At 34.4% G+C, this 15,375-nt stretch overlaps 2 protein-coding genes across 5 annotated transcripts in view; both read right to left on the bottom strand.

Annotated features, from left to right (window-relative positions):
- Positions 1-15,375, bottom strand: part of LOC122821030 — a 38,865-nt gene that overhangs the window by 10,618 nt on the left and 12,872 nt on the right. The window contains exons 2-4 of the mRNA XM_044098859.1: positions 3,455-3,588; positions 708-763; positions 233-595 (exon numbers count right to left, since the gene is read on the bottom strand). Coding sequence (XP_043954794.1) covers positions 233-595; positions 708-762 — 418 coding nt within the window. The 5' untranslated portion in view covers position 763; positions 3,455-3,588. The remainder of the gene's footprint in view (positions 1-232; positions 596-707; positions 764-3,454; positions 3,589-15,375) is intronic.
- Positions 14,822-15,375, bottom strand: part of LOC122821018 — a 37,077-nt gene continuing 36,523 nt past the window's right edge. For all 4 annotated transcript variants that reach the window (XM_044098820.1, XM_044098821.1, XM_044098819.1 and 1 more), the window contains one exon: positions 14,822-15,231. In XM_044098820.1, coding sequence (XP_043954755.1) covers positions 15,140-15,231 — 92 coding nt within the window. In that variant the 3' untranslated portion in view covers positions 14,822-15,139. The remainder of the gene's footprint in view (positions 15,232-15,375) is intronic.

Genomic DNA, 15,375 nt, shown 5'->3' with positions numbered 1-15,375 from the left:
ATAGAATCACAGTTTTCATCTATTAGATCAGCTGATTTCCCAGGTGAATTTGGTCTAGAATCACCACTCTATGTTGAGGTCGACCTACTGAACTCTAGTGCTTAGAGATGTGATCAAACATGAGCTTTAATAAAGAGGCTAAAGCATTTCACTAATAAACAGTTTATATTTACGCTCAACAAAGACATAAAAAGTTAAAAGAAAGTAAAAAAAAACTGACCAAATAACTCACCAGTAACGTTGAGTCGACATTCTGCAGAGTTGAATCCATCTTCAGTTTTCACGTCACACAGATACAGACCAGAGTCTTCAGTCCTCAGTCTGGACACATGGAGTCTGATTCGTCCTTCTCTGAGGACGTCTTTGTCACTCTGGACTCGTCCTGAAAACTGTTCATCCTGAGATTCTGGAAGCTCAACTCCATTACGATGAACATATATAACCCGTGACTTTACTAATGTTCTGAATTCACAGATGATGAACAGTTCCCTGTAGGTTCCCTGAGTCTTGGTGGGGAAGGTCCACTCCAGAGTGATGCTGTGGTTCTCCTCTGCCTGATAGCTGCTCTGTGTCACATTCACTACAAATGTTGCTGCTGAGGAGACAGAGAGGGAAAGAGAGGAGCAGACACACTGAGAACTGGAACATGGGAGTCTTTCAGCTCCATCTAGAGAGCTTTCTGTCACAAAGACAAGATGGAGACTGACCACAGAGACATGAGCTGAGGATGAGGAGCAGCAGGATGCTGGAGATCATCTTCATCCTGAGAGAGGAAGAGGAGGAGAGGCAGCAGAACATCAGTACAAGGAATAACTGGACTTATGGTGTAGAACAGGAGTTTCAAACTCCAGTCCTGTGTCCTGCAACTTTTAGATGTGTCTCTGCTGCACCTGAATAGAATAATCAGGTCATTAAGGTTCTGGAGAACTGATCTACACAAGGTGAAGGTAATGAAGCCATTTCATTCCAGTGTTGTGTTCCTGTGGCACATCTAAAACCTGCAGGACAGCAGCCCTTGAGGACTGGAGTTTGACAGCTGTGGTGTTGAATGAAAGTTGTTTAGAAAGAGATCGTTGCTGCCACCTTGTGGCTATAAGCTCATACAGCAACTCTTAGTCAACAGGACATGTTTTCATTCTCTGCAGCTGCTGAACCTTTTAATATAAAACTTTTTCTGAGTGAAATCTGTTTGTTATAATAATGAAGAAAAAAAACATCAGTGAGTTTTACTTTTTTTACTGTTAAATAATGAAGAGCGTATTAAGTCAATGACAATATACAAGTATAGCATTGCTTGTCAGTTTCACTATAAGATACATTTTATATAGATTCATCACATAGATTTGTTTTCTGTAAACCTTCTTGTAACGTTGATTATAATTTAAAGTCAACTAGAAAATTGCAGAAAATCACTTGATGCTAAACAGAGATAACAGATTTCTGAGAAATCTGTTAATTTCAAAATAGTTTCACTTTGGAGACTCAGGGGCCTTGATATAAGAATTAAATACAAACTTTCCTTTCATCTGAAACAAAAACTTCTCCTCAGTCCAGGTAAAATGCTTGTAACTAGGATTCATTTGAGTGAATCCAACACTTGTGAAGGAGTGAACTGAGTCTGCTCTGAATCAGCCTCTGGTTTCTCCTTCCTCCTTTTGAAACTCCTTGAAAATTGTCAGTGGGCTTTATGACAAGGCTGCAGTTATCCCTGTTGCAACGTAATTTAGCACAGCTTTTCCTTCCACTCAACTTTTGATAAAACTCTGAACAACCAGCTTCTTACACAATAACTTTTCTTTCTTCCTTGCATGGGGACAATTGTTCAATATAAGTAAACATCTCATTATGGAGAGTCAACATGTTTTTTGTTCAATCAGGAGTCTTCTACCGTATTTTCCGCACTATCAGGCGCACCTAAAAACCTTCAATTTTCTCAAAACCTTATAATCCAGGGCGCCTTATAATGTACCAATATTGAGCCACAAGATGTCTCACAACTACAGTAAGCAGCCGCCGACTTCATTTTACCCCGTAGAAGAAGAACTTCAGCCGCTAGATATTGGTGTCTATCCAGCCGTTAGCAGTCAAGCTAACTGCTAACTGCGTGTGAAGTTAGCTAGACTGCTAACTGCGTGGAAACAGTGGATGACAGAAGCCGAACACGCGTTCACCAAGATGGGGAGACAGCGCTGGACGACATACGCCACTATCTGCCAGTGGATCGTAAATGCCTGGGTTGATATGTCATTCTCAGCTGTGGTCCGAGCTTTCAGGAAGGCAGGAATTGTTGTTGCTGCTGCTGGACAACAGCAGCAATACTGACTCGATTAATGACGACTTTGACGAGACGCAGCCGGGCATGTTGGACGCCGTATTCGCCCAGCTGTTTAATTTGGACACTGAAGAAGAATTCGAGGGATTCGTGGACGAGGAATAAATTAATAAGTGAGCTTTACATGTTTATTTTGTGTGTTTACAGCTGAACAAGGTTGGTCATATTGTGAATATGGACACTATATTGTGACTCCACTAACATTTGACTTACCACAACAGTATCAGACTGTTTTTTACGTGTTTATAGAATCGAGGAAAAGTTCCCCTCCACTATGTGATATAATTGTTGCACTACGTGTTACCACGTCACTAACTTTACCTCGAGGGAAATAATAAAACAGCTGTTTATTCATTTTGGGAGTGAACGGAGTTGTCAGAACGCTGATTTGTAATCTATTAATAAAGTTTGACTGACCTATCAGACTGTTTTGTTGACATTCCCTTTAGCAGCTCCATTTAATGGATGCATAACCCAGCCTCTACTGTAGCTTCGATGTGCCTTATAATGCGGTGCGCCTTATATATGAAAAAAAAGTTTTAAAATAGGCCATTTATTGAAGGTGCGACTTATAATGCGGGAAAAACGGTAAATAGTCTCAGACTGAGAAACCATTTAGAGATAATTCACTGATTGGTGTTACACCATAATTTTCTAATATTTTACAATATATTCTACAATATTAAAATTTCCAGAGACACTGGAGGTTGGGTTTATTATCTGTAAACCAGAATAAATGTTATAAAAGCTAAAGGCTTAGAATATTTGACTGCATGAATCTATATAATGTATGTTAGCTTCACTTTCTGGAATTAGAGACAAAAACTATTTAACACAATAAAAAAAATTGTGTGCTCTTATTTATTTCTACAACGTAATAAATAGAAAATATGAACACAGTTGTTGCTGAGAAAACATTGATTTAGTTATTATTTAAGTTACATTAACTTAAGTTATTTTAGTAAAGTTATTGTTAGAGATATGCTGACCTAGGAAGCATACAAATTTAGGATTTAATTATTGTGTTTTACATTTATTCACAAGAAATATGAACTTAAGTAAAATGTTTTATCCTACTATCTAACTTAGACAATGAACCAACATAAAATATAATAAACTTACTTGGTCAGTTTTCCTCCTGTATCTGTGTCAACACTTTGTTTCCTCAAATGGAGGAAACAAAGTGACTTTAGTTGCTCATCTTCACAGTCCAGTTTCTCCTCCACATCCTCAGCACAGCTTCTGCACTCGACTTTCTAACAGAACAGAAAATGTGAGTTAGTATGGCAAGCTGTATTAACATAAATTCGGTTTGCAGATATCTCAAATTGTCTTATGACTAGACGTTTTAGCAATTTAAGATATCTCTAATTATATTTTGAGTAGTTTGATACAGTTGTTGCTGAGAAAACATTCATTTAATCTCTCAACACACATTTATCCCCACTCAATGAATTATCGCTGTGTTGAATGGGTATGTTCAATTATTTTGGAGCCTGACATTTTAGATCTAGTAAAACTGTTGGGAGGAAACAAATTGTAATTTGAGCTTTGGGTGGAGTCAAGTCTTTAACCCCACCCCCAGGAGGTTAGAGGGTTTGCCTTCCTGTTTCTGAACCTTCCTCTTTCTTCAGGAAGATTTGAGCTTTTGTTCGCAGAAATAGTTTTGTTATAAATTACATCTGGATAAACAAATGAAACATTTTCTGACTGTGAAATATGAAACACATTTCGTCATTGCAGACTCATTGATCAAAGCAGCTTTTCTATAACAGTTTCTGTTTCACTTTACTGCTTTAAAAGCTGTAGAAAGCAAAAGGATTTATCTTTACATTTTTACCTTATTGTTAAATGTAAAGACAATAATTACAATAGCTGCCATAATGTTCTTCATAATAAACACACAAAATGACTGACTTATTATTTCTTTCTTCTGTTGAACCACAAGCTTGTCTGAGGTTAAGTGGAAAAAAGTTGGATAAACGCGTTTAATACTGACAGTAGAAACACAAAACATTCAGCTACCAGAGCGGTTCAAACAGGAAAACAACTTACAGAGTTTAAAGATATTATAGAGATACACTGACCTAGAAAGCATTTAGATTTAGGATCCTAATATCTGACTGAGATTCGCTGCAGCTCCGCTCACGATCAGCCAGCTGGAAGAAACAGTAGTGAACTGAACTCACAGGAGGAGACTTTATATACGTTCCTGTTCAGAAGCGTTTCTTCCTGCAGACACGCCTCTGTCCGAGGCAGGCACTCTTCTGGCTCTCACAGAAGCGTTGTCAGAGGCACAGGCGTGTCTGCGTAGGAAGCAAATGCGTGCAGGTGGATTCACAGCTGATCAGGTGAGCATCATAATGTTTACAGTTAATATATTATGTTGTAAAATAAAATTATAGATTTCCAGCAGTGCAAAAAAACCAAAAGAAACCAAAAAGCAAAAAAAAAAAAAAAAAAGAAAAGAAAAGAAAAACCTAGAGTGTTTGACAATAGACCAGATATTTTAGTTGTTCCTGATGTTCTGCTGCCTCCTCTCCTCTTCCTCTCTCAGGATGAAGATGTCTCATTAGTTTAGCTCAGTAAAATTATTCATATTAGATTTAATAAAAGAGATAAATCTTTAGGATTAAATCTTTTGGTTTATTTTTCTTGGAGTTTCGACCGACTGGATATTTGCTGAGAATCTCACAAACACAAATGCAGCTCAGCAGATTTCCTTATAGAGGAACGATTCTCTTCACAGCTTCAGTTTTATTTTCTTTGTGGTTCATTTGCAATGTTGTTATTTAAAATATGTATTATTGTCACATTTTATTTGAAAAGTGTGAAATATATGTGAAAAACTTAATGAATTCTAGAAAAAAATCCAACAAACTATTTCATGATTTCACTTTCTGCTGTTTTCTCCTCTTGAATTATAACAGAATAATTTAATACATCCTTGTTTTTCTTGTTTTCCAGTTATTATAAAGAACAACTGGACTCCTGGACTTGATGTTGATCCTGATGTTTGCTGCCTCTCCTCCTCTTCCTCTCTCAGGATGAAGATGATCTCCAGCATCCTGCTGCTCTGTTTCTGTTCGGATCTGTTCTCATGTCATCTAAAGTCCAACAGTCTGATAGAATCAGGTTCTGTTCTGCTTCCTCCTGACGACCCAGAGACTCTGATCTCTACCAGAACCACATTCAGAACCAGAGTCCGTTTGACAGGAAAAGAGTTTCAGTAACATTTCCAGAACATCTGGACCTCAGAGTCTCTGACAGACTTTGTCCCAGAATCTGGATGGATTCATTTTAACATTTAAACTCTGTTGGTTCATTTCAGTTTAAATAAATCCTCCCAGTTCCACCAGTTCAGTCTCTCTGTCTGAAACTGGGACGTCCTGAATGTGAAGAAAATAAATGTTTCACTTCCTGAAAGGATCTGGACAGTTTTCATCCTAGAAATACTGCAGACAGAACTACAGGTTCTGAGTTTTAGGATCTAAATAAAAGCCTTGATGTTGTTGTGAATTCAGACTGTTTATAATAAATGATGTGAAGATGATGATTATTTTATGATTTTATATCAACTGAATGTGTTTTCTGAGCTCTGCACTGAATTTATTCAGAGAAACTCTCCAGATCTCAGTTTTTTATTGTTAAATTGTAGAAAATGAACCAGAGGCATGCTGGGAAATTTAGTGAAATATCTGAACTGATCTTGGGTTGCAGTGATTGGAAAAGAGAAGTGATGAACAGACACATTTACACTTCTCCTTTGATTCCTAGTCAGGTCAAGCTGAGTTGAGTCAGCTCTTTATGTTGTATAAACTTTGTTTACTCACATTTTGACACTGGGTAAAAACCACCCTGTGGTGAAAACATCAGATGAAATGTTTCGTCTCCCAAACCTCATGATAAATGTTTCATCTATTGGTTGAAGATTCAAAAGCCTTTAATATAAAATCAAAAGTTAGATAAAATAGTTTCTTATTTATTTTTTTACTTTCAGCATAAAATAGAAATACCAAAGTATTAACTGGTTATAATGTCAGAGAGAGAAATTCATCACATATATGGATGATTTAACTCTGGTTGTCACTGATAATAGATCTATAGATCTATAGATCCACTAACTGTGTGAACAATCTATTTTTTATGATAATCAACATAGAAGTGAATTATTTAATTTAATTGGAGAAATGAGAGAAAACTGTATTTTTCTGTTACAAACAGATGAAATAAATATTTTTGGTCACCAAACATGAAAACATGGAGGATCTGAATGAACTGATTCAGTTCAATGAATCAGAAAAACTTTAATTTCTCTGAGAATCAACAGATCAACTGATCTCTGTTAGAGGAAGAAAACTGTTAAATGAAACAACTAGAGCAAACATCTGGTTTATAGCAGCAGATCTACTGATTCTAGATCTATAAACCTCTGGAATAGATTTTATTGAACTGAAGTGAATCAAACTGATTCTAATCAGAATCCAGATTCAGTTTTCAATAATCAGAAAATTTCTAAAAATGAGATAAAACTCAGGTTTAACCTTTAAATGTTAAAAACTAATCAACAAAACATGTTAAGAAATAGGAACAAAGTCATGGTGAAGGGATGGCACTTAAAACCGCAGACCACAAGAACATGTTTCTGTTTTTTATCCATGGAAGTGAGAAACAACATCAGGAAGTGAAACTGTTCTGAAATCGGTTGTGTGATAACTTATGTTCCTCGTATTCATTCCTTCTCATTCCAACATGAATCACACAACAAGAAAACGGCTCTACAAACTCTGAGAAACAGTGAAAACAATCCAACCAGAAAAGTAAGTTTATATTAGTTTGGTTGTTCAGACTTCAGTTCAGTCAATAGTTATATTGATATTTTTGTAAATTTGCCTGTTAACTAAGACAATAACATAAGTAATAAATGTTAATGTATCTGAGATCAGGTCAATAAATCAGTGGAATCAAAATGATTTTAATCTAAAACAAATTATTTTCATTCCTGTTTTATTCTTGAATTGTAAAATGTTCAAGTGCTGGACCAATTAATAAAATATAAATTAATATTTAGTCTAATTTCATTGATTTAATCCAGAGATCTCTGAATTATGAAGAAGTTTGGATTTAAAGTCTCAACAGATCAGATAAATCAGTTTTATTTGATCAAATGTGAATTTTTAATCTGTTTGAGGTTCTTCTGTTTAAAGAAAGTTTCAGAAAAACTAATCTGATAGATTTTTATGTTAATTACAAATGTAAATACTTTGGACTGTAAGGTATTATGTCTGCTTTTAAGTGATGTTAGCAGCAGAAAGCGTGCCAAGTTGGGGAGCAGATGGCCTGGAGATAAGAATTGACACCTAGCAGGAAAGTACATCAAAGGCTAAGGGTCAAAGTTTTATGACCTAGAACAGGGGTCTCAAACTCCAGTCCTCGAGGGCCGCAGTCCTGCAACTTTTAGATGTGCCTCTGCTGCACCACAGCTGAATAGCATAATTAAGGCTCTGGAGAACTGATCTACACAAAGTGGAGGTAATTAAGCCATTTCATTCCAGTGTTTTGTACCTGTGGCACATCTAAAAACTGCAGGACTGCGACCCTCAAGGCCTGGAGTTTGAGAACCCTGACCTAGAGGGACACGAGGACTGAAGTTTGCGAATCACAGGGGGTCAGGAGATGACCCAGAGAATCTCGGGAACAGGAAATACAGGACGACACCATTGTTTAAGAAGATACTTGTGACTGACTGTGTTGACAGCTGTATTTTCTGTTTGCCTTCTATGCAAATGATTTGTAACTTAAACCACACCTCACTGTAATAAATATGCAATTTCAAAGGAGCACTTTAGATCTGGTCTGGAGACAGAGATAAGGAGACGTTCCTGGGCAGAGTTCTCAGTTCAATTGTAAAATATTTAACCGTCTCCCTGTGTTCTTATTTTTGTCCAGCAAAAATGTTGGGTAGTGGACCCAACAAAATCTATGTCTGGTTGTTGAAAACTAAAGATCTAAACAACTTTTCTTTCTAAATTAACCTAAAGTCAAACTTGGTGTTTGTTCTTTATGTAGATTAAATACATTTTCTTTCTTAATCCAGATGATTATTCTAATGTTGTGTTAGAAAAAACTAATCTTAATCCATCAACAGTTTAATGTGAAAGTCGTGTCATTCTGTCAGAATAAAAGCCTTAAACCTGTTTTTCCTCCACAGGATTCAAATTTCAGTCACATCTTAAAGGTAAATCAGCTGATTTTCTGTCTCCTTTAGCTTTTAAAAGTATAAACACTAAGAGTTCACACAAATATGATCAATACTTTATCTCAGTAAAGTTTGAATTATGAATTTAAACAGGTTGTTATAAATTGTCAGAAATGCAGGTTAAATGTAAATACTGGGGAGGAGCTGTAGTTCTTCTAGTTCTCCAGCAGGTGGAGACATTTCTCTGCTTCACTTCGTTTTTCTTTTTCTCATCAGCAGGAAATGTTGGTGACAAACAGCTGATATCCTGAATGAACTAATTCAGTAAATTAGAGATTAAACAGACGAATTACCAGAACAGTTTGATGCAGATTATTTATTCTCATGTGAAACTCAGTGAGAGTTTATTTGATTTAACATGTGGGATTATTTTAGATTGCTAGAAGGAAATTCATAATTCACTGCTGTGAGTCCAGTTGTTCCTTGTATTAATGTTCTGCTGCCTCTCCTCCTCTTCCTCTCTCAGGATGAAGATGATCTCCAGCATCCTGCTGCTCCTCATCCTCAGCTCATGTCTCTGTGGTCAGTCTCCATCTTGTCTTTGTGACAGAAAGCTCTCTAGATGGAGCTGAAAGACTCCCATGTTCCAGTTCTCAGTGTGTCTGCTCCTCTCTTTCCCTCTCTGTCTCCTCAGCAGCAACATTTGTAGTGAATGTGACACAGAGCAGCTATCAGGCAGAGGAGAACCACAGCATCACTCTGGAGTGGACCTTCACCACCAAGACTCAGGGATCCTGGAGGGAACTGTTCATCTACTGTGAAGTGATCACTGGTCATGGAGTCTTTGTTCTCTATGAGGTCCATGAAGGTGTTGAGCTTCCAGAATCTCATGATGAACAGTTTTCAGGACGAGTCCAGAGTGACAAAGACGTCCTCAGAGAAGGACGAATCAGACTCCATGTGTCCAGACTGAGGACTGAAGACTCTGGTCTGTATCTGTGTGATATGAAAACTGAACATGGATTCAACTCTGGAAGATGTCGACTCAACGTTACTGGTGAGTTCAGTCAGAAAAGATTTATTTAAAATTTTGTTAAGTTTCTTATAGAAATATTAATAGAAACTTTCTGTGTATTTTGATGGAAATTTTAAATTTCAGCTGAATTAAATGGATGTCTCTGGTTTGTTCCCAGCAAGGAGGGAAGGAACTGAAGCAAAGAGAAAACCTGATACTCCGACCACTGAGAGTAGAAGAAGAACTGCACTGATAAAGACAGCAGCAGCTCTGGCGATGATGATTCTCTGTTGTTGTTTAGTGAAAAGTTGTCTGACAGAGAAATAAGATTCTCATTTGATTAAAATCACCGAGGCAAAAGAGACTTCACACATTTTATCAGTAGAAACAATTTGATCAAAAGAGACAATATGAGAGGAATATAGATCTATAGAGTCAACATAGAAAACTTTCCTTTTTCTGGTTAATTATCTTCACTAAGTGATTGTAAAAACTGAATTGCTATTTAAATATGTGTGAGAGACACCAAATTTATTAGTTTATTTATTTATTGTACTGTTCATATGTATTATAGTTCACAGGTACCCCACCCAATTTGTTTTGTTTCTTATAATAAGTTCATTAATTTTTTGTTGTAGCTTGATAACTTAGTAACTGATATTTCCTTTATGTCATTGAATGCGACTGTTTTTTTGATGCGTGGAACGCAGTGCTCGGTTTTCCGTTCTTCTGGGGAGCGTCAGGCACCGAGTGTGTTGAGCTGTTATTTTTATATAAAGGTAAATAAAACCTTTTTTAATTTGCAAAGACAACTCCGAATGTCACCTATGCCTGAGCCGAGCAACACATGCCTTAATACAGATAATTTAATGTAATATTATTGTTTATATTTAAAGGTCAATGTTTCAGGCTTTATAAAACCAGTTCGTTTATAAACCCTCTTAGATTAATTTCAGGAATGAAAACTTTGATCTCACATCGTTATTTAAGATGTTTGATCACTTCATGACATCACAGCCGCTCTGATGTTTTTCTGTACCAAAGTCCAAATCGCTGCTGGTCCTTTTGGTTCCTGAGACTAATTCCTTTATTTGAATAAATACATGCATCTGTTTTTATATCAGAGTTATGGTTTTAAAATTCTCTCAGTAACAACATCTGGACTGAAAACAACAATAGAAAGATCTAATAAGAAAACATAAAACTTTGTTTGTTAAAAGTCTGTTTTTGTTAAAGCAATGAAAACATTATATTCCTACGTAAAGTTTAATTAATCTGTCATGTAAGTTTTAAAGGTCCTCTAAGTTCTAATGTAGCTGTTAAAACTTTCCTCTGAAAGTTGCTGCCAGTTTTCTCTGTTTATTTGTTCACTTTATTGTTTAAATTCTTAAGTTAATAGTGATTTAAAAAATGTCAATACATTGTAAATAAGACTTTAATAGAAATGTTTAGTTCTGAATTTTTCTGATTTTGATTTTTTAAATTATCAAAATTAACGTTTTCACATATTAATTTGACTTACTCAGAGTTTCAAGTTACTGATTTTCTCAGTAGGACCTGTCCAGGTGACCCCGCCTCTCTCCAGAAACGTTCACTGGAGATCGGTACCAGAATGAACAAGCAGATCTTGAGCTTCTCAGCTGCAATGTGTGGTTTTGTCCACATGGTGGCGCTCTAAGCTCTGACTAAAAGCTGCTCAGCAGTGAAAGTTAGTATTTCTCCTCCTTTCTGTCTTTATTCAGTTCTGATGTGAAAACACAGATTTAGAAATGTTTCCTTTAATGAAATGTGTTTATTTCTGATTATTAAATATTGATCTGATCAGTTGATCAGCAGCTTCATCCTGATGCTTCACTCTGTGATCTTCACTTCAGTTTACATGAAACAGAATCAGGAAACAACATAAAATAATTTAGTAACATTTGTTGATTTAATTTATTCTTATTTATTAATTGAATATCTTTTATCAGATTCTATGTTTCTACTTCCTGTTTATTTATTTAACTATAAAGATAAAAATAAAACAGAGAAAAGTTTGAAAAACACTGAAAACAAAGAAACGAGGAAAGTTTAATATTTTTTATTAGCTCAGCAACAAAATATCAACAAACATGAATAAATTATTGAAGTTTAAATATTTTTAAATGATCAGTTTTTCAACAATCCAATTAGGACTGAAGACACAAAATAGAACTGAGATTTAACAGAAATAAATTCTCACTAAACCTGAATAAAACAAAGTTTATAATGTTTGGAAGGAATAATGTTCAATTTAATGTGGAACTCATAATTAAAAATAAACATTTTGAAAGAGTGAATGAAATAAAATCTGCTGGAAACTTTATATAAACTGTCAGATCAAATCTGATCATTTTTACTGCAGTTCATGAAGAATAAGTTTATATTTTAATCTGAAATTCCTGCAGATTCTATATTCTCAATGTCTTTACTTTATTCTACTGTGTTTAGGTCTGGAAAAAAAAGTTATAAAAATAATCTGCAGCTGATAATCACACTTTAAAAAAACAATAAGGATAATTAATACATTAAGATTAAAAACAAATTTTTTACAATCAATCAATCAAATTTAATTTGTGTAGCACATTTCAGCAGCAAGGCATTTCACAGTGCTTTACATCAAATCAAACACAAAAACACAATGCAACATAGAATCTCCAGAGTAGAACCAGAACCAGAACCAGAACCTGAGAGGTTCTGGAAGGTTGATACAACAGCAGCAGATCTTTAATGTATTGTATTGTATTTACGGTATTCTTAAAAATTGAAGCCACGCCTCTTCCTTTTTTATGTTTTCTATTCTCACTTTAGAAATTGTAGTTAGGAGGCGCAGATTCAATTAGTACGATCAGTTCATTATTGTCATTCAACAATATTTCTGTCAGAAACATAACATCGATATTATGCTCAGTGATGAAATCATTGATTAATAGAGCTTTAGCACAGAGAGTTTTTTTTACATAATTATGTACATTAAAATTTCCATTGGAAATAAACCCAACAGATAAAATTCACACATGCAAAAATATTCAATAATAATTATCAGAAACAGAAGGAAGGCGTGATTTAAGGGCAGATATGAATAAAAATACGAACAACATTGAAACAATGTGAACATCAACCTGTGGAGAGACTTTATGAAACAGAACGGATAAAAAAAGGAAACAATATACAAGCATTAATATATTTATATATTTATATAACAATATAATCAGTTTCTCTGCAGCCACATGAATGATTGAATGATTAAAACTCCTCTGAAGAACCTGATGTCCTGCAGAGGAGCTGCTGCAATCATTGCAATCAAGTTGTTAGAACAAAGTCACATTCAAATGATGGAGGATGTTGAGCTCTGAGGATGAAGGTTGTGGATCTCTGAACCAGAACGGTTCTTAACTCTCCTGTTATGTTGGTTTCTGGGGTCCAGCAATAATGTTGGTGGGTCAATTTGACCCGGGGAATATTTAATCATCTAATAGTGTCAGAAACCAAAAGATTCCTCCAAATCATTTTTGTATCTGATTATTAACTCCAATACTAACAATTTCAATCAATACTTGTGCAATGATGTTTTATTATTTCTCGATAATTAAGGATCAATAATGACAACCTACTTATTTACTTATTTGGAAATAAAAAATTGAATTTACATTTTTTATGTCCACTGAAAAAAACCTAGAAACAAAAAACAATAATTTCCTTGAAATTGATCTTTGGTAACTTTTATCATCTTCAGCTTTGCTGCGATGCACATGTATTTCTCCATTCGATTGTAAATCTGTTCATGTCAAATGGAGGCTCCAGATGACATGGCAGAATAACGTCGTCTCCCACCTTTGCATGTATCAGGTTCTGACCAACCAGCTTCACTTCTGGAAGAATAAACAAAGATTTAAAAAATCAACACTAATATTCCTGGTGATGTCCTGTTTGTTGTTCAGCCAACATTCATATTTATTCTCTTGTAGGATCTTTATAATTATGAAAAAATGTAGCTATACCATGAATAGAGGTTTTTCCAAAATAAATGTTTTTTTATTTGTTAATAAATGTATATCTACTCATTTTTTTATTTACCTCTGTAAAATTACTCATGTTTAACTCAAGAAAAATAACAAAAATCCTACTGGAAAAAAGTTAGGACACCCTACCCATTAACAGTCTTAACCTCTTTAGTTGATACGATGTCACTATATCGGAAAACTCACCAAACTTGGTAGATTTATGAAGCCTTTGGGAAATTTACGTATTTTAAGATTGTCACAAAAATCACAACAGAAATGGAGCGAAAGCGCCACCTAATGTCGCTGCTTTCAATATGTTCAAAAAAGTTTCACTTGGGCAAGAGGTCAGGTGATTTCCAATAACTTTTTCAATCAATATTTGTGCAATGATGTTTTATTATTTCTCAGAAATTAAGGATCGATGACGACAACTTACTTATTTACTCATTTGGAAATGAAAAATTTTATTTACAATTTTTATGTCCACTGAAAAAAACCTAGAAACAAAAAATTTCCTTGAAATTGATCTTTAGTCAATTTTTTTATATTACACTTATATATTTATTTTTTCAATGGGTGCATTAAAGTGTCATTATTAACAAAATAATGTAAAGCTGACACTTTTAAAGCAACTTTATATTAAAAGTGTGATTATTTCCCTAATGACTCTTCATGACAGTCAGACATTCATGAAGAATCCTTCAGGTTTTATTTAATCTTTATGACAGAATCATGTCAGTCTTATGCACATCGTGGAAAATTAAGGGTTAAAGTCATTTTTTAAATCTGAGGATAAAGCAAATAAAATAATCCTGATGTTTAATATCATGATCAGATTTTCACTGTTATTTTCTACAGTCTCAAAAGAAATAAATGAATTTGACAATCTTTCATCTTCTCTGTTTTTTGTTCAGGATAGAAACAGTCAAATATTTATCTGATGTGAGTTTTTCCTGTCGGTTTAGTAGAAAGATTGTTATGTTTGTATTTATGATGATGAATGTTGGAAAGCATCAACATCTCAGATGTTTTTTCAACACTTTCATTCAAAGTAAATAAATAAATTTCAAAGTTTTACTTTAAAAATTGACGACTGTCATAAAATGCAGGAATAAGGTCAATAATTTGGGTCAGTGGTTCAATCCTTTGATCATCTCTAAACTTAAATGTTTTTAGGAGAATTTAAATAAAATACATAAATATTTGGTTATTTATGTAACAAGAGCATTAAAAATAAGATTCACTGACAGAAATTAAATTAAAAACCTTTTTTAGACACAAACTGGGGATCAAGTCTGTCAACTTTTACATGTATTAAAAAATACTTTTAAAGAAAAATCAGTTTTTAAAAACTGAGTAAGAAACTCTAAACTACAGAAACATTTATGGACATAAAACGTTCTTTTTTAACTTACATGATTCTTCATCCTTTTTTTAATCTAAAAACAAAATTATTAAATCTTTGATCTAATATGAAGGACTTGCTTTTGGGTTTAAGGCATCCAGTATTTTAATTATTACTCACAGTTATGTACGTATAAAAGTCAAATCAAAACGTGGTTGAAGAGACGTCAGGAGGAATGATTCAGACACTTTGGTTTTGTTGTTCCTGTAAAAGATCTTTCTTCATCTCCATCTCCTTGGTTACCGTTTTCTCTCCGATCTATGAAACACAAAACAAATTATTTTCAATAAAATCTTCTTCTGATTGTTTGAAATCCAAAAGTAACATTATTATTAAGATGGCTTGAATAAAAACAGAATTATGTTTTTCTTAAACTGTAATTTTCACAAGAAAATTATCATC

This window comes from Gambusia affinis, linkage group LG18, assembly GCF_019740435.1.
Source record: "Gambusia affinis linkage group LG18, SWU_Gaff_1.0, whole genome shotgun sequence".
In the NCBI taxonomy this organism is placed as follows: domain Eukaryota; kingdom Metazoa; phylum Chordata; class Actinopteri; order Cyprinodontiformes; family Poeciliidae; genus Gambusia; species Gambusia affinis.
This window is presented reverse-complemented; position numbering and strand designations above follow the sequence as displayed.